The 25,690-nt window shown below is 42.3% G+C and overlaps 3 protein-coding genes across 6 annotated transcripts in view; 2 read left to right on the top strand and 1 right to left on the bottom strand.

Moving 5' to 3' along the window:
* hus1 (HUS1 checkpoint clamp component) overlaps positions 1 to 6,760 on the bottom strand; it is a 16,490-nt gene extending 9,730 nt beyond the window's left edge. The window contains exons 1-4 of one of the 2 annotated variants that reach the window (XM_047349230.1): positions 6,616 to 6,760; positions 3,233 to 3,360; positions 2,413 to 2,589; positions 1 to 66 (exon numbers count right to left, since the gene is read on the bottom strand). The exon at positions 1 to 66 is cut by the window's left edge and continues 42 nt beyond it. In XM_047349230.1, coding sequence (XP_047205186.1) covers positions 1 to 66; positions 2,413 to 2,589; positions 3,233 to 3,360; positions 6,616 to 6,667 — 423 coding nt within the window. In that variant the 5' untranslated portion in view covers positions 6,668 to 6,760. The remainder of the gene's footprint in view (positions 67 to 2,412; positions 2,590 to 3,232; positions 3,361 to 6,615) is intronic. The other variant, XM_047349231.1, reaches the window with a different exon arrangement.
* A 2,484-nt stretch (positions 6,761 to 9,244) lies between these two features.
* cidea (cell death inducing DFFA like effector a) lies at positions 9,245 to 14,043 on the top strand. Its single transcript, XM_047350125.1, has 5 exons — positions 9,245 to 9,404; positions 12,280 to 12,418; positions 12,502 to 12,657; positions 13,289 to 13,461; positions 13,667 to 14,043. The coding sequence occupies exons 1-5, from the start codon at positions 9,337 to 9,339 to the stop codon at positions 13,770 to 13,772; spliced, it is 642 nt and encodes a 213-aa protein (XP_047206081.1). The 5' UTR covers positions 9,245 to 9,336; the 3' UTR covers positions 13,773 to 14,043.
* A 125-nt stretch (positions 14,044 to 14,168) lies between these two features.
* Positions 14,169 to 20,670, top strand: tubb6 (tubulin, beta 6 class V). 3 transcript variants are annotated; one of them, XM_047350123.1, is made up of 8 exons: positions 14,169 to 15,218; positions 15,599 to 15,663; positions 15,779 to 15,933; positions 17,425 to 17,533; positions 17,614 to 17,724; positions 17,858 to 17,973; positions 19,507 to 19,635; positions 19,739 to 20,670. In XM_047350123.1, the coding sequence occupies exons 3-8, from the start codon at positions 15,859 to 15,861 to the stop codon at positions 20,555 to 20,557; spliced, it is 1,359 nt and encodes a 452-aa protein (XP_047206079.1). In that variant the 5' UTR covers positions 14,169 to 15,218; positions 15,599 to 15,663; positions 15,779 to 15,858; the 3' UTR covers positions 20,558 to 20,670. The 3 variants fall into 3 exon arrangements, with proteins under 3 accessions (XP_047206079.1, XP_047206080.1, XP_047206078.1); XM_047350124.1 differs by lacking the exons at positions 15,599 to 15,663; positions 15,779 to 15,933; XM_047350122.1 differs by lacking the exons at positions 14,169 to 15,218; positions 15,599 to 15,663; positions 15,779 to 15,933 and adding an exon at positions 16,059 to 17,317 and having other exon boundaries at positions 17,354 to 17,533.
* Positions 20,671 to 25,690: the final 5,020 nt, after the last annotated feature.

Raw genomic sequence — 25,690 nt, forward strand, 5'->3', positions numbered from 1 at the left:
TCTTCTAGGAATCACGTCAACGGGAACGTCGTGAGTGACGATTCTGCTGATGCTGGACAGGGTGGGCTGAACGGGACACATGGAGGTCAGGGTTCGTCAGATAAACCACTGAGATACATTTAGTCTGGATCTCAATAAATGTTTAATCAAATAACAGAAAAACATTTAAATGAAACTGAAATGTTCAAACATCAGATAAACTGAGGAGGGGTTCACTAACTTCTGACCTACAGAATAACAGCAGAGGTTTTTAGAGGAGGGGTTCACTAACTTCTGACTTACAGAATAACAGCAGAGGCTTTCACAGGAGGGGTTCACTAACTTCTGACCTACAGAATAACAGCAGAGGCTTTTAGAGGAGGGGTTCACTAACTTTTGACCTACAGAATAACAGCAGAGGTTTTTAGAGGAGGGGTTCACTAACTTCTGACCTACAGAATAACAGCAGAGGCTTTCACAGGAGGGGTTCACTAACTTCTGACCTACAGAATAACAGCAGAGTCTTTTAGAGGAGGGGTTCACTAACTTCTGACTTACAGAATAACAGCAGAGGCTTTTAGAGGAGGGGTTCACTAACTTCTGACCTACAGAATAACAGCAGAGGTTTTCAGAGGAGGGGTTCACTAACTTCTGACCTACAGAATAACAGCAGAGGCTTTTAGAGGAGGGGTTCACTAACTTCTGACTTACAGAATAACAGCAGAGGCTTTTAGAGGAGGGGTTCACTAACTTCTGACTTACAGAATAACAGCAGAGGCTTTTAGAGGAGGGGTTCACTAACTTCTGACCTACAGAATAACAGCAGAGGCTTTTAGAGGAGGGGTTCACTAACTTCTGACCTACAGAATAACAGCAGAGGCTTTTAGAGGAGGGGTTCACTAACTTCTGACCTACAGAATAACAGCAGAGGCTTTTAGAGGAGGGGTTCACTAATTTCTGACCTACAGAATAACAGCAGAGGCTTTTAGAGGAGGGGTTCACTAACTTCTGACCTACAGAATAACAGCAGAGGCTTTTAGAGGAGGGGTTCACTAACTTCTGACTTACAGAATAACAGCAGAGGCTTTCAGAGGAGGGGTTCACTAACTTCTGACCTACAGAATAACAGCAGAGGTTTTTAGAGGAGGGGTTCACTAACTTCTGACCTACAGAATAACAGCAGAGGTTTTTAGAGGAGGGGTTCACTAACTTCTGACTTACAGAATAACAGCAGAGGTTTTTAGAGGAGGGGTTCACTAACTTCTGACCTACAGAATAACAGCAGAGGTTTTTAGAGGAGGGGTTCACTAACTTCTGACTTACAGAATAACAGCAGAGGCTTTCACAGGAGGGGTTCACTAACTTCTGACCTACAGAATAACAGCAGAGGCTTTTAGAGGAGGGGTTCACTAACTTCTGACTTACAGAATAACAGCAGAGGCTTTTAGAGGAGGGGTTCACTAACTTCTGACTTACAGAATAACAGCAGAGGCTTTTAGAGGAGGGGTTCACTAACTTCTGACTTACAGAATAACAGCAGAGGCTTTTAGAGGAGGGGTTCACTAACTTCTGACCTACAGAATAACAGCAGAGGCTTTTAGAGGAGGGGTTCACTAACTTCTGACCTACAGAATAACAGCAGAGGCTTTTAGAGGAGGGGTTCACTAACTTCTGACTTACAGAATAACAGCAGAGGCTTTTAGAGGAGGGGTTCACTAACTTCTGACCTACAGAATAACAGCAGAGGCTTTTAGAGGAGGGGTTCACTAACTTCTGACTTACAGAATAACAGCAGAGGCTTTTAGAGGAGGGGTTCACTAACTTCTGACCTACAGAATAACAGCAGAGGCTTTTAGAGGAGGGGTTCACTAACTTCTGACCTACAGAATAACAGCAGAGGCTTTTAGAGGAGGGGTTCACTAACTTCTGACCTACAGAATAACAGCAGAGGCTTTTAGAGGAGGGGTTCACTAACTTCTGACTTACAGAATAACAGCAGAGGCTTTTAGAGGAGGGGTTCACTAACTTCTGACTTACAGAATAACAGCAGAGGCTTTTAGAGGAGGGGTTCACTAACTTCTGACTTACAGAATAACAGCAGAGGCTTTTAGAGGAGGGGTTCACTAACTTCTGACCTACAGAATAACAGCAGAGGCTTTTAGAGGAGGGGTTCACTAACTTCTGACCCATTAACAATCATCAGATTTATTCTAATAATGTGAGATTATCTCTTGGTCTTTAATGACCCAGTCGGGTCCAAACCCAAACTTAGGGAACCAGAGCCTCACAGAATCTTAACCAATCAGAGCAGAGATGCTGCAGCTGCAGAAGATGATTTATTCCCTGAGAAACAAACTAAAAGGAAACATGTTGATGTGTGGTTCTGGTTCTGATGCATGAACAGAAACCTTGTTGGACCTGAGTTTTTCTCACCAGCTCAGCAGCGATGGTCAGACAGGCGCAGTGCTTCTTGGTCAGCTTTATCTTCACAGATTTGGCACACTGGACCGTCTTCAGGGCCCGGGACAGGTTCTCTGGACTCACCTCCAAGCAGATCTCATTGAACTCTGAGGACACGCCCTCCATCTGGTACTCATGGAAGAAGTTGGTCTGCAAGGAGGAAGACCAGGAACCACTTGGCTTCATCTCAGTTGGATCATTACATACATGCTGACAGAACTTTCTGTACTGATGTCCAGAACTCCTGACCCAGTCCTCATATCGTCTTTCCAAGCAGCCACTCTTTCTTTGACCCCTTAAAGCCATCATGGTTTCAAGGCTTTCTGAAGGTCTGACAGAGTTTTATTTTTGGACTTTGGCTGATTTTCCATTAAGTTCTGGTCCGGTTTCAGATCATTTTAAGAAAAATGTTTTTGTACTGTTTGTTGGAGCTTCGACCTCTGAATCATTCAGGGTATAAAACCTTCCGAGATGAAGCAGAGTTTTGTTTCTAACAGAAATGATTTCAGACGCTGATCTTCTCCAGAAGTTAGTTTAAGGATCAAAGTTCTCTGTGATTCGCCTGTTGGTGTAAGAATGGGGCCTACTTCCTGTCAGACTGTGCTGTCTTAGGCATCTTTTATAAAGACATGAGACTTTCGGGCCGCATCAGGTGGAAAAACTCCCTTAAAGCTCTAAGTTCTCTCAGATCCAAATCCTAGAGAACCAAAGATTAAAGACTGAAGACACCAGAGTTCTGATTTAAGTGAAGATGTTCCAGACAAAAAGCCATGATTTGAGAAGAACATCTGACCTGCAGCAGTTCACACCACATGCTGACTCCTCCGTTGGTCACTTTACCCGACAGGATGAAGAAAAGGTTGTCCAGGGTTAGCCGCAGGACGCAGGTCTTCGTCAGCTTAGAGATGGTGGTCACCACTCCTGAACCCAGAGAAGAAAGTTAGCTAATAATTACTGTTTATTTACATGATGCTAACTCACAACAATGATTACAAGACAAATGGGTCCACTTTATACCCAGTTAGAAATCTCTGATCCAATCAGTCCAGGTTATTGCAGCAGTCAGATCTAAGAACGTCCACCACTATTTAATTTTACTCTAACGCGATACAGACAGTCTCAGTTGATCATGTGGTCCGTTTAGTACAAACGTATCTAAGGAAGCCCAGCTGACTGCTGGACTTTCCTTTTTGATAAATCTTATAGTTAGAGTGGCTTAGTTTATCCTGAGCTATCTCTGTAGTTATGCTGCTATAGGTTTAGGCTGCTGGAGGACATAATGACCACTTTAACCCTCTCTGCAACATTCTCATACTACTCGCTAATTTTGCATTATTTGCTGTTATTTCAACTTTTAACTTTGTTCTCTCTTTTCTCTTCCTAGAAGCTACACCTGGCCTGGCTCTGTGTCTACCTGTGACACCTTTCTGGAGAGGGGCATCATCCAAGCTTCTGCTGGCAACAACTTAATGCTCACCTTCTACAGATGATCCACATAGTCCTGTCTTTCAGTGTTTAACCCTTTCTCTCTCCTAGACATGGCTACTGACTGAGCTTCTACTATGACTAACTCTATGTTCTCTCTTTCAAACTCTAACCTTGAAAACTGGATCAGAGTTTATCTGTTCTTTCTTTCTAGGTGAAACGACTAAAGGAGCTACATCCATTAACATTCACTTTTCCTTCCCATAGAAAGTACTCCTGGATCAGTGCTTCTTTGTTCTCTTTGTGTCTCTGCTCTGTTCTCTCAAACCTCCAGTCGGTCGTGGCAGATGGCCGCTCACACTGAGCCTGGTTCTGGTTCTGCTGGAGGTTTCTTCCTGTTAAAAGGGAGTTTTTCCTCTCCACTGTCTCTACATGCATGCTCAGTATGAGGGATTGCTGCAAAGTCAACGCCAGTGACTGTCCACTGTCTCTACATGCTCATCCAGGAGGAGTGAATGCTGCAAGTCACTGACTGGATGCAATCTGCTGGGTTTCCTTAGATAGAAAAACTTTTTATCCAATTTGAATAAATAACTGAATCTGACTGTTTGATAGTTATTAGGATTAATTGAAATGAATGAACCTGAGTTGGAATCTAGATGATTGATTGAATTGACTTTGTAAAATGCCTTGAGACGACATGTTGTGAATTGGCGCTATAGAAATAAAACTGAATTGAAGACAGTAAACAACATTAGATTGTAGATTTTATCTGCAGTTTCTGGGACTTTAAAACGCCGTTTATTCTGTGGTTGTTTTAAGGATCTAAATGCTGTCTGTTTGCTGCGTTTTTGACTCTGAATTTATCTCCGTTTATTTCTTATTAAATACAGGTCCTTCTCAAAATATTAGCATATTGTGATAAAGTTCATTATTTTCCATAATGTCATGATGAAAATTGAACATTCATATATTTTAGATTCATTGCACACTAACTGAAATATTTCAGGTCTTTTATTGTCTTAATACGGATGATTTTGGCATACAGCTCATGAAAACCCAAAATTCCTATCTCACAAAATTAGCATATTTCATCCAACCAATAAAAGAAAAGTGTTTTTAATACAAAAAACGTCAACCTTCAAATAATCATGTACAGTTATGCACTCAATACTTGGTCGGGAATCCTTTGGCAGAAATGACTGCTTCAATGCGGCGTGGCATGGAGGCAATCAGCCTGTGGCACTGCTGAGGTCTTATGGAGGCCCAGGATGCTTCGATAGCGGCCTTTAGCTCATCCAGAGTGTTGGGTCTTGAGTCTCTCAACGTTCTCTTCACAATATCCCACAGATTCTCTATGGGGTTCAGGTCAGGAGAGTTGGCAGGCCAATTGAGCACAGTGATACCATGGTCAGTAAACCATTTACCAGTGGTTTTGGCACTGTGAGCAGGTGCCAGGTCGTGCTGAAAAATGAAATCTTCATCTCCATAAAGCTTTTCAGCAGATGGAAGCATGATGTGCTCCAAAATCTCCTGATAGCTAGCTGCATTGACCCTGCCCTTGATAAAACACAGTGGACCAACACCAGCAGCTGACAAGGCACCCCAGACCATCACTGACTGTGGGTACTTGAAACTGGACTTCTGGCATTTTGGCATTTCCTTCTCCCCAGTCTTCCTCCAGACTCTGGCACCTTGATTTCAGAATGACATGCAGAATTTGCTTTCATCTGAAAAAAGTACTTTGGACCACTGAGCAACAGTCCAGTGCTGCTTCTCTGTAGCCCAGGTCAGGCGCTTCTGCCGCTGTTTCTGGTTCAAAAGTGGCTTGACCTGGGGAATGCGGCACCTGTAGCCCATTTCCTGCACACGCCTGTGCACGGTGGCTCTGGATGTTTCTACTCCAGACTCAGTCCACTGCTTCCGCAGGTCCTCCAAGGTCTGGAATCGGCCCTTCTCCACAATCTTCCTCAGGGTCCGGTCACCTCTTCTCGTTGTGCAGCGTTTTCTGCCACATTTTTTCCTTCCCACAGACTTCCCACTGAAGCGCCTTGATACAGCACTCTGGGAACAGCCTATTCGTTCAGAAATGTCTTTCTGTGTCTTACCCTCTTGCTTGAGGGTGTCAATAGTGGCCTTCTGGACAGCAGTCAGGTCGGCAGTCTTACCCATGATTGGGGTTTTGAGTGATGAACCAGGCTGGGAGTTTTAAAGGCCTCAGGAATCTTTTGCGGGTGTTTAGAGTTAACTCGTTGATTCAGATGATTAGGTTCATAGCTCGTTTAGAGACCCTTTTAATGATATGCTAATTTTGTGAGATAGGAATTTTGGGTTTTCATGAGCTGTATGCCAAAATCATCCATATTAAGACAATAAAAGACCTGAAATATTTCAGTTAGTGTGCAATAAATCTAAAATATATGAATGTTAAATTTTCATCATTACATTATGGAAAATAATGAACTTTATCACAATATGCTAATATTTTGAGAAGGACCTGTAAATCATAAAGATACAAACTTCCACACGTTTTATTTCAGTATTAATTTAAACAAGAAGGATTGATTCTGTTCGTCAGTTCGGAACATTTTTTTCTATTTAAACAAATATTTAAAAAAATAAACTTAGAACTGAATCGTGTTTTTATTTATTCACAGGAAGTTAACATCTCGTCGCATTTAACAAGCTAATAAAAAGCTAACGCATTAGCATTAAAACCAGCTAAGATGTCAACAGTTGAACTGGACTCACTGGTGAAGTGGTTCAAACAAGCGATGTCGATTATTTTCCCCCGAAACTTCATTTTTAATCCAAGTTTCTGACAGATTTTAGCTCCATTGGTTTAAATTCAGGTGGTAAACTGTGTTTGGTCCGTCCGTCAATGCGGTCCGACAGAAACAGAAGCTGATCTTAAAGGTTTCCGCTAACAGATAAAAAACGACAGATTGATTCATCAGTTGGTGAATAATCTGAAACAAAACTATTTATAAATCTTTTATAATGAATTTCAGCAATGATTTAAATAATTAAAATACATGTTTTCAAAATCTGCAAATTAAATATAATGAATGATGATTTCTTGTTTTCTCAGTTGAGAAACATTTCTACTTTGAATTCCTGTTATTCTCGTTTTTTCTTTTATTTCTATTATCATCTTTTGTCTCTATGTTCAGTTTATTTTTGAGGCATTATTTTTCATATTTATCACAATATCATTACTGTTTGGAGAGAAATGTAAGTAAGCTGTTATCCATGGTGTTTCACACAATGTTACACACTTTAGTTAAGAAAAAAAGCAAATATTAAAGTTACAATAAAGGTAAATAATATTTAAAGCCACGTTAAAAAGGCAAGTCTTACGTCTTTTATATTTTATATATGTGAGTTTCAGAGGTTTTGGACACAGCTGAAAAAGGCAGTCTCCTGTATTTCTACAGCCGTTTGCAGCAGTTGTTGTAATCTCTGAGCTCATTTCACGTGAAACAACAGAATTCCTGCTGGATTCCTCAGTAAGCGGCTTAGATATCTGGAGCAGAGTCCAGTTAAAGGTTTCTGCGCTCAGGTGCAGCACTAGGAGGAAGCACCATGCAGGAACTCATGCAACCAAACTTTCTGCCCACATGATGAACCAAACCTCCTGCTTTGAGCAGCTAGAGTTAAAATCAGGACTGAGCTTTAAACACAGTAATCTTATTGTTTTATAAGTTTGTTTTTGGTCTTTTATCAAAACGTCCTTCAGTCTCAGGTTGCTTCATGAATGACTCTCTGAGCCCAAAGAAGTGAAACTACAAGACCTGACAAAAAACTACAGGCTGCAGGAGCACAACACACAGGTTTATTTTAATAAAACAGTCCAATCCTCTCAGAGTTCAACCATTTTATTTCCATCAAGCAGAGGGGCCCGTTTGGCTCCTGGACGAGGAACAAGGCAACGAATCAAGAAACCTTTGATCCAGAATGTAACTCCATCTGGAGCTCCTGGATGATTCACCTGTAAATAAAAGTTTGTATTGTTTCTCTGGTATCTGTAGATCAAATGTTTTTCATCTTCTCCAGAACTTCTTCACTGACCTGTCTGCTGTATTCCCTGGTCTTCATGATGCTGTTTGTTCTCTATTGTTCTCTGAGGCTTCATAGAACAGCTGCATTCACACAGAGATTTAATCACCAACAGGTGGACTGCAGTATATTTACTAATTGGGCAACAACTAGGCTCTGGCTTTTATTGCTGTGTGTCAGAGTAAAGGGGCTGAGCATTTAACACACATTTTATCACCCTAAACATAGCATCCTCACTGCGAAACATGGTGGTGGCAGCATCAGGCTGTGGGGATGCTTTCCTTCAGCATAGCTGGTCAGCTTTGATGGGAAGATGGATGGAGTTAAATCCAGGACAACCCTGGAAGAAAACCAGTTAGAGGCTGCAGAAGACCTGAGACTAGGGTGGAGGTTCACCTTCCAGCAGCAGAACCACCTTGAACATACAGCCTGAGATACGAGATGGTTTAGACCAAAGCATTATCAGGTGTTAGAATGGCCTAATCAAAGTCCAGACCTAAATCCAATTGAGAATCTGTGGCAAGACTTGACAGCTGATGTTCTCAGATGTTCTCCATCCAACCTGATTGGACCTGAGCTGATTTACAAAGACAAATGATCTGCAGCCAGAGTTGGATGAATACAAATGCTTGCTACTCTTTTTAGATATTTATTTTGTAAAAGATTCTGCAATACTTTCTGCTGGTTGGTCACATAAAACCCCAATAAAATACATAAAGGTTTGTGGTTGAAATGTGACAAAATGAGTCGCTTGTTTCTAGTCCGTCTGTTGGTTGTGAGGTAGTCCTTCCTGTTCTGGTTGATCATTTATATGAGACACAATCATCGTGTTCATCCATGAAGCCTGGGTAGTTAAATTATTATGTATCTAAAACTCATTAAATAGACTTTTTAACCTGGGTTTTAAAAGGAAGAGACATCCAGCATCCGTCTGACTGAACATCTTGTTTCTGTTGACTGTTGCAGAAAAAGGTCAAGTGATAGAAACCTTGAGAGGCACAATCTAGGTTATTATATTTATTTAAATATCATAACTGCTCAGTTTTCACTTTAAACTGCTGCTTGTTTGCACTTCAACCAGGTTCACCTTCAATGTTGGACGTTTATTGTGTTCATTTAGTTTTTACCTAAATTGCAGCCAAACCGAGTTAAATTTACATGTAAATTCCTGCCTGCACACGCATGCTCAGTTCTTCCAGTGGCAACAGTAGGATTGACCTGTGTGGGCGATCATTGGTCAGTAACCCTTTGGGGCGGGTTTCTGGGCTGATCCATCCAATCAGAGGCCGCCACTGGTGTGAAAGTGTCCGTGTGCTTTCAGCAGGTGAACAGACTCAGGTGTTGCTGCAGATTGAAACATCTCCTCGGTAGGAAGCTGCTGGTTCTCCGCCTCTCTGGCTGAGGGACACCAGAATGGCTCCTCTGTCCATCCAGGCTGGAGTGAATTACGCTAAAACGCTGCTGCCGGAGACTCTGAAGAGGTGAGGATAATTAACGCTTTTAATTAGCAGAAAGAAAGCTTTTTATCTTAAAGCTTGGTGGGTATCAGGGTTAATTATCGCAGTTTGGCTCAGATCAGCGGTGCCTGAAAGTTTCCGTTTGGGTTTAAAGTTTCCTGCTGGACGGGTCATCCTGCAGAACTCTTCAGGTTCTGGTGGAAACTTTGTCTTTCCTAGAATAATAATAATAAAATGATGAAAACTCAATATGATTTTATATAATTTGTACAATCTCATCATTTCTTAATTTATGGGAATATAGTTTAGTTAAAAGTATTCACACCCCTGACAGATTTAGATTTACAATATTTTTTTTCTACCAGAAAGTTTTTTTTACATTGTATTAAAATGCGGCATGTTGAAAACTAATTATACCTTTCTGAAAAATCAAAGGAAAAATCTTTGCAGCAATCAGCCCTTCTTGTTGCTGAGCAGCTTTCTGGATGTTTTCTCTGGTATTTTCATCATTTATCTTTAGCTTCAAGTCTCTGAGGTTGGAAGGCCTCCTCACCATCACCCTAATTTTTAGCTCCCGCCACAGATTCTCTATCAGATTCAGGTCTGGACTCTGAGTTGCTCCAGAACATTAATATTACGTCCAGGCAGAAGAATCCTGCTGCTCAAATCAAATTAAATCTGCTAGAGGTTTTAATACTTTTAGACTTAACTGTATGCATTTGACACTATAAATAAAACAGGAATACAAGTAAGTTAAAAATGGTGCAATAATTATATATTTCTCATAAAATTATATATAAAAAAAGCAAAATTAAATCGTTTTTTTGTTAGAAAGTAACACTGTAAAAGCTGAAAGCCCCCTTAGATATGAGTTTTTTTACGCAGAACGTAAGTTTATGTTTTCTGATGTTTAACTTCTAGTTATAAATTATCCGGACTATTCTTAAACTCGTCAGAGTTGAGGCCACGGAAATCCAAAAGTTCGCTTTACTCATCGTTTTAAGGCAGCTTCAGAACTTTCGGTTCCAAGCTAAGAGACGTACATTTTATTTAGAACAATGTTTTAAATAAAAATGTAATGAAAAGATAATTATAATAAAAAAGAGTTTTAAAATGTTGCTGTTTTAACTCTGAAAGGCTGTTGCTGAGTTTTTACTCAGTTTATTTGTTAGGACGACTTTATGTTTCTGAGTTTAAACAGTTTGATAATTTATCTTTATTCTTCGTCTCTGCACACATCCAGGCTGGTTTTCACTGCTCGGCTCTCTGCTCGGGGTTAAAACCTTCCTTCAGTCATGGCTTGTTAGTTTTCATTTCATTTAACTAAAAATGTCTTGTAAAGATTTAATATTCATTTAGAAATAATGTGGGAACATGTGGAGAAAAGCCTGAATCAAAATAAAATGACCTTCATCATCTTCTATAAATCCAGATTTTGATATTTTATGCAACAATGTAAAAATATTAAAGCATTCACCCAACGACAGGACTAGAAAGGAAGAAAAATGTTTTAACATTTGTAAAATAAGACATGAACTGAACCCATCAGTGTGACAGAGTTTTGGTTCTGATTAGATCCGGATAAATCCAAACCTTTTCTTCAGGGGAACCTGCTGAAGGCCAAGCTGTCTGCTTTACACTGAAGGTCTTCTACAAACTGACCCGTGAGGAAAGAGTCGGAACCTCCTGGACATTAACGTTTATATAAAAAGTTTCTGGAAATCATTTTCCTGTTAATGAGCAGCAGAGCTCAGATATGAGCTGCTGCACCAGCTGACCTCTGACCTCACTGAGCTGCTTGTTGCAGCAGCTTTCCAGCTCTGAGCTCAGTAAAGCCTCTTTGGGTTAAACCAGGAAACGGACTGAAGAACTTCTCTGTGACGTCTGGACCAGCTTGAGTTAGATTAGTGGGTCTGCTGGTTCCCTTTCTGAAACCCAGAACGTTGCTCCTCCATGTTCCTGAACGCATCTGATGCAGATCTGTGATAGATTTATTATTGTAGATGTGTTTCAGAACATCTGTAGATGTACAGGTTTGTGTTACATTTAGAAAAGTCCTGATGAAGTCTTCCTCTGTGCTGGAGAACGATGCTTACAGTTCAGTTTATTTAAAAAGAGACGATGTGCATGAATTAAAATAAGTCCGTCTATGTAAATGTGTTGGATTTAATGGAGGCTAATTTTCCTCTGCAGGTTGATGATAGAAAACAGAATTAAAACATTAAATCACATGATTGTTAAATCAGAAAATGCTGAATTCACCAACTGTCACTAATCTACGTGAGATCTCCAGGATGTAGAGCACAGCCTTTAAGCAGTAATGTTCCTCGGTTCTGTTGGTTCTGTAAGAACTGCCCTGTATGAGAAGGCTGACCGACCCAAAGGCACTCTTCCTACACAGGTTCTTGGTTTCCTCCAGTAAAGCCTTCGTGGACTTTGTTTAATGAAGAATCCAGTAGAGGAGCAGCCAAAACGTTCTATTCTAGTTAAATATCCATGAATTTAATCCTGTTTTCTCATTAAAAAGAAGAAAAATATTTAAAGTTCTGCAGTGAAGCTCTGAGTCGCTTGTTTCTAGTCCTTCCTGTTCTGGTTGATCATTTATATGAGACACAATCATCGTGTTCATCCATGAATCCTGAGTTAGTTAAATTATTATGTGTCTAAAACTCATTAAATAGACTTTTTAACCTGGGTTTTAAAAGGAAGAGACATCCAGCATCCGTCTGACTGAACATCTTGTTTCTGTTTGCTGTTGCTTTTAAATTAGTTGAAACAGAAATAATTTAGATATTTATCCAGAAGTTTTATTGGAAACGTCTCTTGAGAAGCTTATTTCCTGAATCCTCCTGGTTTCTCCTGAACTTCTCTATCTCCTGACGTCCTAACTCCCCACCAGGTCTGTGTCCACGGTGCACACCACCATCTCTCGCCACATCCTGCCGTCCTCTCAGCCTCGCTGCTATAAAGTCTGCACCCACAGCCGGCGGCGGCGCAGGAGTCTGGTGGCGTCTACGCTGCTTGAGCTGCTGGAGCAGGTGAACATGGTGGTTCCTCTGTGATGCTACACCTTTAAACACTCAGATTCACTGGTTTCATCTCTTTCATGGTGGTGTCCCAGGCAGCTAGGGTCTTCATGCTGTCCTGCTGTAACCTCCTGACTCTGGTCCTGGAGGAGGATGGGACTGTGGTGGACTCAGAGGACTTCTTCCAGTCGCTGCCCAGTAGCACTCAGCTGATGGTGCTGGATAAAGGGGAGATGTGGAGCCAAAGCAAGGTGAGACATCTCGCGTCAACAGCAGATAAAGGTCAACGTAACCGGAACCTCGGTTGACCATCAATCTGTCCATGATCCATCTGTTGTTCATTCATTCTCTGCAACTCCAGCTTGTGGTGGGGCTTCTCAAGGTCTTCCCACGGTGGAGTGGATGAAAAACTCTGGGTCTGTCCTGGGGTTTCTCACCAGAGGGACATGCCTGGAAAACCTCCAAACACCCAGGAGGTATCAAGATCAGAAACCTGAACCACCTCATCGTTCAGATTTCTGATCTATTCCAGACTTCTCTCAGATGACAGAGCTCCTCAGATGATCCCAGACTGAGTCTGGTCACCCGACAGAGAACAATCTTTTCAGCTGCTTGGATCTGACCCTGAGGCGGAGACTGACCTCTCTGACCTCTGACCCTGAGGCAGCAGCCTTTTCCAGCTGATATCCGTGACCCCAAACTTTGACCCCTACCTGAGAATAACGGTCTATCTTGCGAGCCGTGACGATAACTGAGGTTTGGGTTGTTCAGTAACACAATGCTGCATTATTCCGTTCCTCCAGCAGGTGGCAGCAGGTCCAAATGATGGCAGAGTTCTGGTTCAGGATGGTTGCTCAGGTTTTTATTTGCTGCATGTTTCAGATCCTCCCGAGCTTCCGAGAGCCGAAGAAGAAAGGGATCGCCAAGCTGACCTTTGACCTTTATAAAGTGCACCCTAAAGACTTCCTGTGCTGCCTGGCCATCAGAGCCACGCTGTATGAGATGTACACGCTGTCCTACGACTTCAGGTGCACCAGAGTCAAACACGTCCTCAGGTGGGTCCAGCTGATTGATCTGGTTCGGGTTCCTGTCTGGATCCTTATTCCCACCTTCTCCTCCAGAGGGCCGGAACTGATCCAAACGCTCTGCAATGAAATGCTCAGAGTTGCTGTGTGTGTTGCAGGTTTTTGAGTGAACATCAGCGGTGGTTCTGCCCAGTTTCACAGATCAGACTGATGGTTTCTCTCTCCGTGTGTTCAGGTCCGTTCTGCGCTGTGTCACCTGTCTGACCAGAATCACCGGGCAGCTGCTGCTCTGCATGTCCTCCTCGCTGCTGCAGTTCACTGCAGACGATGACTGCTGCTAGAACCCACCTTAATAAACGCAGCTTCACGCTGAGGCTGGACCGACTCTTCAGGTTGGGTTGGAGGCTCAGTGGGTCTCAGTCGGACCGTTTTAATGCTTTCTGCACCGTGAGCCTGTTTAAGTGCCTCCAGAGTGTTCTGATGAGGAGTGATGGTTGTTGTTTGAGGGTTTTAGATTAGTTTATATTAAATGAACTAAAGAAATCAGCTGAATGTTATTTAATGTTTGTCATTGTGAATAAAACGGATGAATAAAGATTCAATTTTTTAAAACGTTTTGCAGGTTTTTTTCTTGACAAACAAAATATTTCTCCAAGATGTGTCACCTCAACAAAGACTGGAAGGAAACGGAGCGACTGAGCAGCCAAAGTCCAAAAAGAAACTGTCAGAACTTGAGAGGCTGCAGGAGAAGAATCTGAACCCGTCCCACAGGTTCTGAATCAGAGCTGGATTCCTGGTTCGTTGCTCACAGCCGTAAACTGATCCTGCTGCTGACCGATCCGCCCCATCATCATCAGGAAGTGGGTCAGGAATGTTTGGCTCGGATCACCTCCTGGTATCCTCGTTCCTCTGAGAGATTCACGTTTAAGACGGATTATATTTTCCGAAAGTATTCAAACCCCTTGAACGTCTCTTCATCTGGTCCCGTTCCAGCCTCCTCCTCAGTGGACCTTCAGGGATTTGATGATCAACACAACGTCGAGCTCAGCTGTGGAAATGTCCTGCATGATTTTAAATGATTTCTATAATCTTTACAGTGTGTCTCCTGAGCCAGAACTCTGTAGAACCGTCTTTGTCTGCCGGTCCTCTGGGGGTTGTCTCTACCAGCTTTGAACATCTACTCATTGATGTTCTCCATTCTCTGTAAATCATCGTCAGACAGGTTGGATGGAGAACATCTCTGAACATCAGTTTCCAGGTCTGGCCACAGAGTCTCAGTTGATTTTGGTTCTGGAGGAGGAACCATTAAAATAATGGAGAGACGTAGAACTATTTGATGATCTGCCAGAACTTCTGTCCAAAGTAAACGTTCAGTTTTGGGTTCTTTGGTTCCCTGAAAATCATCTCCTGACAGTTTGAGTTGGAAATCAACCAAACCGAACAGTTCCTGTAAATGTTCTTGTTCCGGCTGATGGAGTGGGTCGGGCTCTGATGAAGTTCTGGTCTTTCAGTTCTGATCTGTTGGATCTTTTTAACCTGCTGACTGGGACAAACTGGGCCTGTCGGACCAGCGGGTCCACTGCGCGCGCCTCACCCCTCCCCCCTCCCGCACGCGCGTGGACAGGGTGTGGCCACATGAACGCGCGTGGCAGCCGAGGAGGAGATAAAGGCGGCCCGGTTCCGGTCCGTCATAGAGCTCAGTGACTTTAACAGAAGAACCGGAGGGAATCATGAGGGAAATAGTTCACATCCAGGCGGGACAGTGCGGGAACCAGATCGGGACCAAGGTTTGGACCGGGTTCATAAAATAACCGGGTTTTAAGAACCACATATTTGTCGACATTTAAAGTTTTTATTCTCCTTTCAACGACTTTAATAATGTTTACTGTCGCTCTGAGTTCGGTTCGGTTCGGTTCGGGCGTCTCTAACACACAGAACCTCCTGATTGCCTCAGAAACCCAGAACTTTAACAATAAATGAAAATAGTTTCAGACCAACAGAACTGGGCTTTAAATCAGAAAACACAAATAAAATGAAGCTTGAATAAAACTGACTTGATGATTTTAAATGTATTTATTAAACTGAAAAAAGATTGAATAGTTTCAGCTGAAAATGAAAGTTATGAAACTAAATGAATCTCTGCATTCAAACTAAACTCTAAAACCAGCGTTTAGTCCCATTAGAGTCCAGAGCGACACCTTCCAGAACCAGAACCAACTACAGCTTTGCTTGGTAAGTCATGAATTTAGAATATTAGACTTTTTATTTATCATCAAAGTAGAGTTAATTTTTTAATTTGCATAACTTCTTCTTCTTCTTTGGTTTTAATGGTTAAAAACGGTTGAAGCAAATATTTAAAGCGGAGTTTTTCCTGCTGCTCTGGAACCGAACCGAACCACTGAGAAGATCTGAGGGAACAATCAGGAGATGGATCTGAACGTTGGAGTGAAACCAGAACAAACTGGGGAACAAGGAGTTAAAGATGATCTGAAGTTATTAAAGGTTTGAGATTTTCTCCAGTTTGTTCTTTTTAAAACCCATTTATCCCACTGCTGAAATAAGATGCAACCAGTCAGGGTGCAAATACTTTCTTCCTGCAGCTCCAGCTGTCTTATGTTCATGGAGGCCATGTTGGATGCAGAACTTCAGCCCGCTTGGAGATCTTCTCAGCCAGAACTCTAGGTTCTTGGTGTGAAAACAGAAGATCCGACTTCAGAGTCAAACTGAAAGACTCATCTCTCCTTCAAATAAGATTTAGTTTTGATGTCAAATAATTATGAAGCTCAAACCTGATGTGATTCTGATTCTATATCATTGAACCCGTCTTCCAGTGGTTGTGGTTCTGATCCCAGTTGGGTCCATGTTATTGGTGGCTATAATATTTCAGGTTGAAACATCAGGTGAAAACTGACAGATGATAGAAAATAACTGTAAACTGTCTGACTGGGAACCAGAGATCTTCTACTGGGTCTAACCGGATCTTCAGGAGGGCAGCAGAAATGGATTCCTGCTGGTTAAGTTCTGTGTCTTCGCTGCTGCCTGCAAACAGTTCCTGCCTGAAGGGGAACAGCAGCCAAATGTGCATAAAATAAGTGGAACCAGCACCGAGCTGCTGACCCAACATTTATCCACAGAACGGACTCGATGTTTGGAAAGTTGCTCTTGGATAAATTCATGTTCAGGATATTAAAGATCTTTGGATTAGGTGGAACATCTCATAAAGGTTGCTAACGTTGCTCATGTGAGTAATAAGGTGACTGGAGTATGAAACCACTGATCGGAACCACATGGTTCTAGAAGAAAGCTTTATTCTGGGTGGTTTGGACCCAGGGGGAACATCTGGGTGATGGATGGAGCAGGAGAGGTGATTTATTTAAACTGATAATAAACATAAACTTTAAGATGAAATAAAAATCACATGTATGTTTTCTAGAAGAACCTTACATTTCTGAACACGTTCTAACAGAACCGGAGAGATAAAATGCAACGGACCCGTCACGGCTTCACTAGAATCTTGTTTCTCTGATTCTTATCTGCAGCCTTGAATCTGTTCGGAGGAAAGATGAAAAATGCTACAGAAATATTCAGACCGTTTCCAACATTATGAAAAATCTTTTCCAAAAAGACCAAATATGACCTAAATCTAAAGGTCCTCTCTTCTACTCCTTCACTTCAGTTTGGTGTTCTGATCCAACTGGCACCTGAAGGCTCACAGAGTCAGTCTGACACCAAGCAGAGCATTTGGTCCTGGTTCTAAACATCCTGATGAAGGTCCGGTTTGTCCTCTGTTGGTTGGGATCATCACGTTCCCGTCTTGATTCTCTAACTCATGATCAGAAATGTTTTTGGACTGAAGGAGCTCAGGAGGAACCAGACGTCCGTGAAGGCACCGTCCAGACAGAGGAACCAGACGTCCGTGAAGGCACCGTCCAGACAGGACCGTTTTGGTCCGTTTCAGCTGCTGCAGGAGTAACGTTCTTCTCTCTGCTGCAGTTCTGGGAGGAGATCAGTGATGAGCACGGCATCGACGCTGCTGGAAACTATGTGGGCGTCTCTCCTCTGCAGCTGGACAGGATCAACGTCTACTACAACGAGGCGTCCTGTAAGTTCTGCAGATCCGAGCCTGCCGGTCTCTGTGTGCAGCTTCTGTCTAAAGTCAGAACCTGATTTGTGTTTGTGCAGCACATAAATACGTCCCCCGGGCCGTGCTGGTGGACCTGGAGCCTGGAACGATGGACAGCGTTCGCTCCGGAACCTTTGGACAGCTCTTCAGACCCGACAACTTCATCTTCGGTAACGTTTGTTTGGATTAGGCCTGGAGGCTGCAGCAGAACTTCAGAGCTGAGCTCAGAGATGGTGCATCTAAGTCTGCATCTGTCACAGTCATGGTTTCAGGTTTCACTGCTGGATCTTCTACTGTCTGCAGGTCAGACAGGTGCTGGGAACAACTGGGCCAAAGGTCACTACACAGAGGGGGCGGAGCTTATGGACTCGGTCCTGGATGTAGTGAGGAAGGAGTGTGAGCACTGCGACTGTCTGCAGGTAAATCATCCAGCTTTTATGGCTCAAAGATGTCAAAATGATTCAAGAGATCGATTCTGTTTTCTTTTATAAGAAAATACATTTTCTCCTTATTAGTTTGAAGGTTAAATCAAACAGAACTTCATGAACAACCTGTTGGTACCGCTCAGTTAATGAAGAAAAACCCACAATAGACTCTGAAACAACTTAAAACTGACAAAGTAACAAGAAATAAAAATAAAATAAAAATGTACTCATAATCAACCAATGAAAATCAGACGGTGATTTTTAATTGATTTCATTTCATATTTATTTATGACTTCCGTTGTTTCAGTGACTATTTTGGGTTTTTCTTCATTAACAGAGCGGTACCAACGATTTTATCCACCTGTGGGTTTACCTTTCAGTCAGAGTTTCATGTGTTTGTGATCTTCTCCGCTGATCTTCAGGCTTTCTGGAGGTTTTCTTTACACTTTGGCAGCTTTTTCCAAGGATTCAGTTCAGTACAAGGTTGTTATTGGAGGAATTATTGTAAAACCATTTATTTCTGACCCATGAATCTTCAGGCTCCTAAACCCGACCGGTGTTGGGTCAACAGAACAGTCAGTCTGATCTTCAGGCTCTTTGTTGCCAGCAGTCTGTCAGACACAATTTGTTCCCATTAATTTTACTTGAATCTGTCAAGGAAATCCTAAAAATAATAAATTCACAAACAGAAAATGGGAATTTTATCATCCAGCAAGTGGATTCCCAAAACTGTGTTCAGCTGGTGGCTGAGGGAAGCTGAGGCTCTCATGTTCTGTCAGAACGTTGCTGTTCTGGTTCCTGTTGAGGACAGGACTTACAGACAATCTGCTAAAAGCTGCTTCTTCTGCGTGTTTTCCTCCTCAGTTTTTCACTGAGCAGCTAACCACCAAAGACCTTCAGAAGGTCTGGAGACCAACTGATGAAGACTGTAAGGTCTGGCTGCTGGGAAGAGAAATAAAAATCTTTATGCATTATGATAGAAACAGCTTGTAGACCATAGATGCATATTTGCCTCAAGACCTCTGGTCCAAATGCAGCCATATGAAGGTTCTGCTGCACTCTGCTGCCATCTAGTGGTCAGCGTTGTGACAAATTGATCCAAATTTTGTCAATTTGCATAAAAATAAATGTATAACTTGCCTGTGATATTCAGACAAACATTTACCTCATTTAACAGCAGAAATCTGAATCATTTTTAGAGTAAATAAATTCAGGCAGTGAAGGTTTGAATGTCTGAGAAACAAAAATGTTTGAATAATTTTGTAATTTAAAACTGTGCTGTCAGCTGGAAGACAAAACTTTAATTTTTACATTTTTATTGCATGAATTAATAATTTCATTATTTCTGTAAACGTGTGACAGCTTCTGGTTGAGATGTTTTCTGCTTGACTTAAACAACCTGTTGGTCCAGTGATGGTGATCTCTAGCATCTTGTTCGTGACCTGAAGCTGACCTTGGATCTCCATCCCTGCTGCAGTCTTCTGTCTCTTTGAGCTGAAATGTCTGAAGATGTCCTTTTTTCTGCAGGGCTTCCAGTTGACCCACTCTTTGGGAGGTGGTACTGGTTCTGGAATGGGCACCCTGCTGATCAGTAAGATCCGAGAGGAGTATCCCGACCGCATCATGAACACTTACAGCGTCATGCCCTCTCCTAAGGTACAGCATCTGGTCCCACCACCGTGGAGGTGGCTAAACATTTCCTAGACCCTCTTATTTCCAGACATTCGTTCTGAGTCCTGATCTTCCCATGATCCCTCAGGTTTCTGATACGGTGGTGGAGCCGTACAACGCCACCCTCTCCGTCCACCAGCTGGTCGAGAACACCGACGAGACCTACTGCATCGACAACGAGGCCCTTTACGACATCTGCTTCCGCACCCTGAAACTCACCACTCCCACCTACGGAGACCTGAACCACCTGGTGTCGGCCACCATGAGCGGCGTGACCACCTCGCTCCGTTTCCCTGGACAGCTCAACGCCGACCTCCGAAAGCTGGCAGTCAACATGGTTCCCTTCCCGAGGCTGCACTTCTTCATGCCGGGCTTCGCCCCTCTGACGGCCAGGGGCAGCCAGCAGTACCGCGCCCTCACCGTTCCCGAGCTTACCCAGCAGATGTTCGACGCCCGGAACATGATGGCGGCCTGCGACCCCCGCCACGGCCGCTACCTGACTGTGGCCACGGTCTTCCGGGGGCCGATGTCCATGAAGGAGGTGGATGAGCAGATGCTGAACATCCAGAACAAGAACAGCAGCTACTTCGTAGAGTGGATCCCCAACAACGTGAAGGTGGCTGTGTGCGACATCGCCCCCCGCGGGCTCAAGATGGCCGCCACGTTTATCGGGAACAGCACGGCCATCCAGGAGCTCTTCAAGCGGATCTCGGAGCAGTTCTCGGCCATGTTCCGGCGGAAGGCCTTCCTGCACTGGTTCACAGGAGAAGGTATGGATGAGATGGAGTTCACAGAGGCGGAGAGCAACATGAATGACCTGGTGTCTGAGTACCAGCAGTACCAGGACGCCACGGCCAACGATGGAGACGAGAACTTTGATGATGAGGAAGAAGAGATCCACGATTAAGGACCAGAAAATCCAGAACTGTTGGAGTGAAATGTTGTGGATTCATGTTGGTCTATTTGATTTCAGGAAATTAAGACCAAAACGTTACAGAATAAAATAAATCTCACCTGTGATTTGGATGAAATAACTTTATTTTTGTTGAACAGAATCACGGAAACAACGAAACAAGGTCGGAAAATGATTCCGTTTTTCATCCAGACACAAAAATACCAACATTTTCAGTTTGTTTTGCAATGATTTATCCAACAGATGTCTTAATGTGTTGGAATGAGGAAATCTAACGTTGACAAATGTTAACAGATGTTTCTGTACCTTCAAGCAAAAATGTTGGAGAAATGCAAATTCTAGGAAACTAAAATATTTCCCCCAGAGAAGTTGATGTGCAGCAGGGTGAATGCATGACATTCATAAAGCAACTTTAAACACAACAGGTGGGTTGTTTCCTGCACTCTGAGGATGGTGTTTCATCGCCACCTGCAGGACTGGAGGCTAGAAATTGTGCTGCAGGGTTCCTTTAATTTATTTCTCTACAACATATCTAACTTTTTTAGTTTAATTTTACTTTTTTATGCTTAAAAGGAAGCTTTTATGAAAGATGTCTTCTGTGGTGCATTTAAGCAGCTCTCTTCAGGCTTAGAAATCAAAGTGAACCGTTCAAGGCCTCTAACAGTTTACATGTTTATGATCCAGTTATATATGATGGTATTTCTGATTTATAGATTCAGTCTGATCTGATATCACAGCTCCAACAGGTCAGTTTATGGCTCAACCTCCTAACAATAAAACCTTTTCTGAAGGTTTTTGTTAAACATTGTTCATTTTTCTCCCAAAGGTTTTAATCTGCCTGAAAATTAGTTGCATTATAGAAAGTTCAGGATCAGCAGGAAGAAACTCGCATGTTTCCGGTTTGTTCTGGACCGGTTCTAAGTGCACTGTTTTATATTCATGCAAAGTATATAATTTCTACAATTATTACAACAAAACTGCAGTTTTGAGCTTCAGACGTTTATTGTTGCTCTGTTCTCTATAGTATTGTTTGAAAGCTTTCAGTCAGCTGTATTCTTCACACCACCAGCTTCTGACTGTCCCTCCTCACTGTTCAGATGCAGCCTGATGATCTGCCTCCATCAGCACGGTCAGAGTTGTTTTCCCAGCAGTTCTGTTTGTGTGGAGGATTATCGGCAGCCGTTGACAGAAATGCCTGGCTCAGGTCTGTGGATCTTTGTCTCTGCAGCTGATGCATCAAACCGTCCGTTTCAGTCTGAAGCGTTGGTGTTGAAGGTCCAGGTCCTTCTGCTGCAGCAGTTTGATGCTTTTTGGAGACTCCGAACAGACATTAGGAGGAAAAACAGTTCAAGCCTCTAATGTTTCAGAACAACCAATAAAACAAATGAACTTCCTAATGATGCTCAGCCAAAAGCATCACAGGACTCGACTTTACCTTTAAAAACACCATAAAACGTGGCAGATAGAGAATAGGTGGAGCAGAGGTGGAGGTGGAGGTGGTGGTGGGGTTGTTCACAGGCTGCATTAACAAAAAACATTTCCTGAAAGCTGAAGTTAGTCTTGTTCTGTCTGTTTATGTGCAAAATAATTAGGGTAAAAGCAACCAAGCAACTCAAGTAGCAATTTATACAAAGTAAAGGGTCTTTGGTGACCCCTAGTGTTCACATCTGGAAAGAACAGCATCATAATACAGATGTGGTTCATTAACCCCAGACACAACTATTAAAACTGCTGTAAAATAAATCTGAACAAACTACACATTTCTACAAACAATCTGCCAGAAACATAAAGAATTAAAGGAGTGTAAATAAAATAACTAAAAATGAACAAACTGGAATAATTTCTACCAACCTGGAATCTGTTTAAATAACCAGAAATAAATATTTAAAAAAAGCATTTTTTAAATCCTGGTTTACTTATATTCTAACAATCAACAGAACTGAAGCTGCTCCAGCTTGTTGGAAACTTGTTCGTTTCGGATCCGGGTTTCTGGGTTTCTGTTTCTGCTGGGGAGTCCTCTGTAGTTTAACAGCACTGATTGTTTCTACAGGAGGTGATTTACACGTTACATACCTGACTGTACAGCATGTAACATATAAACATGCAGCTTGGAGGTTAATGACTGAAACCACTGTTGAAGGACATCTCTGATCCAGTTCTGATCCAGTTCTGATCCAGCTGGGACGTCCTGATGAAATAAGACTAAATAGGAAGTTAACGTCTTCAGCAGATGAAGTTTTCAGGTCAAATTTCTGGGACTTCCTTAAAGAAACATTTTGTTCGGCTCATATTTTAGTCCTGCAGAAGGAGAGTCAGTTTAAAGGCATCTAAAGAGGCTGGAGATGAGTTATAAAGTGAATTAATGCTGGTCAATACTGGGCATGAAGAATAAAAATCCACTTCTTCTTTTACTGTGAAGGTCTAAATATGAATAAATAACAGAGAAATATGACTCATATATTTTTCTTAGCTTATTCCTATTTGGAAAATTTAGCCTCATGCTGTTATTTGAAACTTTATCTGAAACTCTGTTAAAAAGAAGCGTTTGTAAAGTTTCACACCAGATTACCGAACAGTAATAATACATCTAATATTAAAGTGCAGGACAGTCTTATGCACTAAGGAGAGAAGAGTGAAATCAGACATAAATAAAACAATTTTTACTTGTTTTCTGCTTTTCTAATGTTTAATTCCATGTGGTCATGTAATTCTTACAACCAACCACCAGGAGGTGCTGCAACATAAGACCTTCCTGTGGGTCTGAATGACCTAGAAAAGGTCAACACATGGCTCAGGAGTACTTCAATGAATCACAACTTAGAATATCATCAGAAGGTCTCTTTGTTTCAGGTATAAAACATTTATTTCATGGACTCATTCCACACAGACTGATTATAGTTCAAGTGTTTCATTTCTGGTCATTTAGGTGATTCTGGTTTACACTAATGAAAAACCAGAATTCAGTTCCTTTAAAAACTAGAATATTAGCTCAATCCAATAAGAAATGAGTTTTAAAGCAGGAATGTTCTGTAATGTCATGGTGAAGACTGCTGACTGGACGGTTCTCCTCCAGACAGTCACTGACAACATCCACTATGAGGGTCAGCCACAAAAGGTCATTGGTAAAGAAGCTGACTGTTCACAGAGTAATTTATCCAAACACACAGAAAACTGAGTGGAAGAAAAAACTCTTGTAGAAGAAGGGATAACTGCAGACCTCAGAGGATTGTGAAGCAAAGTTCATTCAAGCCTTCTACCAGGACAGTTACAATACTTCATGGAGATGCTGCGTTCATTTTCCAGCAGGACTTGGTACCGGCCCACACTGTCAGCAGCACCAATACCTCCTTTAATCCCCATGGTAACACCAGCAAACTAGCCTGAGCTTAACTCTGCAGAGAATCTATGGGTTGTATGAGTTTCACTTTATGAATTAAACTACTGAAATAAACTGACCTTCATAGTTGCCCCTGTGTTTTAGTAGGAGTAAAGTGTTTATATTTACTGGCTTTGTCTCTGACAGAACCAGAAGGAACAGCAGCCCAAAAAGTCCCGGGTCAGCACCTCTGCAGAGCGTTTGAGCTGTTTGACATACCTCAGAGGTAGAAAAGGTCGTCTAACGAGCGATTTCTGCTGATTGGCTGCAGCCAGCGAGGATGCAGTGCTCAGCATGTGTCACACGGAGGAGGCGGGGGAGACGTTAACGAGGGTCTCAGCTACGGGCTGCAGAGACGAGCTGCAGGATTTAATTGGTCATCACAGGTCAGAGAGGCTGCAGAGTGGGAGAAGATGAAGCTGCTGGTTTCTCCATCCAACACTGGTTCAACTGGTTCTGTGTTGAAGTGAAGCAACTTTGGTGTTTCTGCAGAAAGCTGGAACTGATTTTCTCCGGAAAGGTGTTCAAAGGATCTGATTTCATCTCCGGGTCGTCGGAGAGTAATAAGTTTCAAATAACAAAACTTATTTCATATGAAACAGTAGAAATGTCTCAGTTCAATCCTCATTTTGTAAATTTCCCCTCCAGGCAGACAGATTTTCTTTTAATCTCTTGAAGAGATCTTTATCTGTGGCTTTCCAGACTTTCTGGATGTTTCTTTTCTTCTCATTTCCTTCTTAAACCCATAAAAAACCCAACGATAGCAGAGTTTGACAGACAGAAAACTGGATTTTATCTTCAACACAGTAACAGGATTTTAATTTTCACTTTGGGTGAAACATGTCTGGGAACTCTGGAGGAGAAGCTCATAAATGAACCTCTGTTTTCCTGATCGAACTTTCATTTCAACATAAACTAAATCCACCGCTTTCCTTCTCCGTTCCAGAACCACAGTTTTGTTCTGTTTCTTGCTGCCGAGGCTGAAAAAAGCAAAACTGAAGTAAATCTTTAATAAGAAACTGTGAGCTGATCTCATTTCCACCTTTCAGGCCTCAGAGGAGCCTCTCTATCATCTGAGGAGCAGATTAATGTTGGTCATCTTCTCAGCAAAACGGCCAAAAGGAGAGAAGAACCAGGCTGAGAGAATAAAACCCAGTTAGAGGCGAACTGGTGAAGGAAAAGGGATGCAGATTTATCCTGCTCCAGACAACAGAAATCCCAGGATCGACTCTGAGCTCCTCGCTGAAGCTGAAGGAGGAAATAAATCAAACTCAACTGTTCTCCTAATGAAGAGTCTTATTCAGCCATTAATCAAATGATCAGCCAGTATTTACTGAGCTAATAAACTGCAACTAGAATCTCTTATTATTTTATCTCTGAATGATCCTGAAAACCAGTTTTATTTGTTCAGGCTGCAGAGATAGTTCTGCAACAGGAATGTCAGAACCTTCTGCTACAACAAGGTGTTCTGGTGACATCATGACCAGGTTCTGCTGTAACTATGGTGCAAAATGCAACCAAATGAAGCCTGATTAAACTGAGCTAATGTTAGTTTAGGTTTAATTTCAACTGAGCAGCACCACCTCAGCCTGAGTAGGGTCCATCCTCATCTCCTGAGCTGCAGAGTGCATCTTCTTCCTCCCTGGCTCCCCTTTCCCATGGTGTTCCCCAAGGTTCTGTGCTCATTGCTCTGATTTTCCTCCTTTATATTCTCCACACTGGCCATGATCTCCGCGTCTTCTGCCTTACAG

Source organism: Girardinichthys multiradiatus, chromosome 21, assembly GCF_021462225.1.
Source record: "Girardinichthys multiradiatus isolate DD_20200921_A chromosome 21, DD_fGirMul_XY1, whole genome shotgun sequence".
In the NCBI taxonomy this organism is placed as follows: domain Eukaryota; kingdom Metazoa; phylum Chordata; class Actinopteri; order Cyprinodontiformes; family Goodeidae; genus Girardinichthys; species Girardinichthys multiradiatus.

What these genes read in the sequence shown, in the direction of transcription:
- tubb6 (XM_047350122.1), top strand. Translation starts at nt 17,197, where the DNA reads ATGAAGGTCCGGTTTGTCCTCTGTTGGTTGGGATCATCACGTTCCCGT. An exon ending in GGAACCAGACGTCCGTGAAG is followed by an intron (nt 17,318 to 17,353) that starts GCACCGTCCAGA and finishes ACGTCCGTGAAG; the next exon opens with GCACCGTCCAGACAGGACCG. An exon ending in ACCCGACAACTTCATCTTCG is followed by an intron (nt 17,725 to 17,857) that starts GTAACGTTTGTT and finishes TACTGTCTGCAG; the next exon opens with GTCAGACAGGTGCTGGGAAC.
- cidea (XM_047350125.1), top strand. Translation starts at nt 9,337, where the DNA reads ATGGCTCCTCTGTCCATCCAGGCTGGAGTGAATTACGCTAAAACGCTG. An exon ending in TGCTTGAGCTGCTGGAGCAG is followed by an intron (nt 12,419 to 12,501) that starts GTGAACATGGTG and finishes GTGGTGTCCCAG; the next exon opens with GCAGCTAGGGTCTTCATGCT. An exon ending in AGATGTGGAGCCAAAGCAAG is followed by an intron (nt 12,658 to 13,288) that starts GTGAGACATCTC and finishes TGCATGTTTCAG; the next exon opens with ATCCTCCCGAGCTTCCGAGA.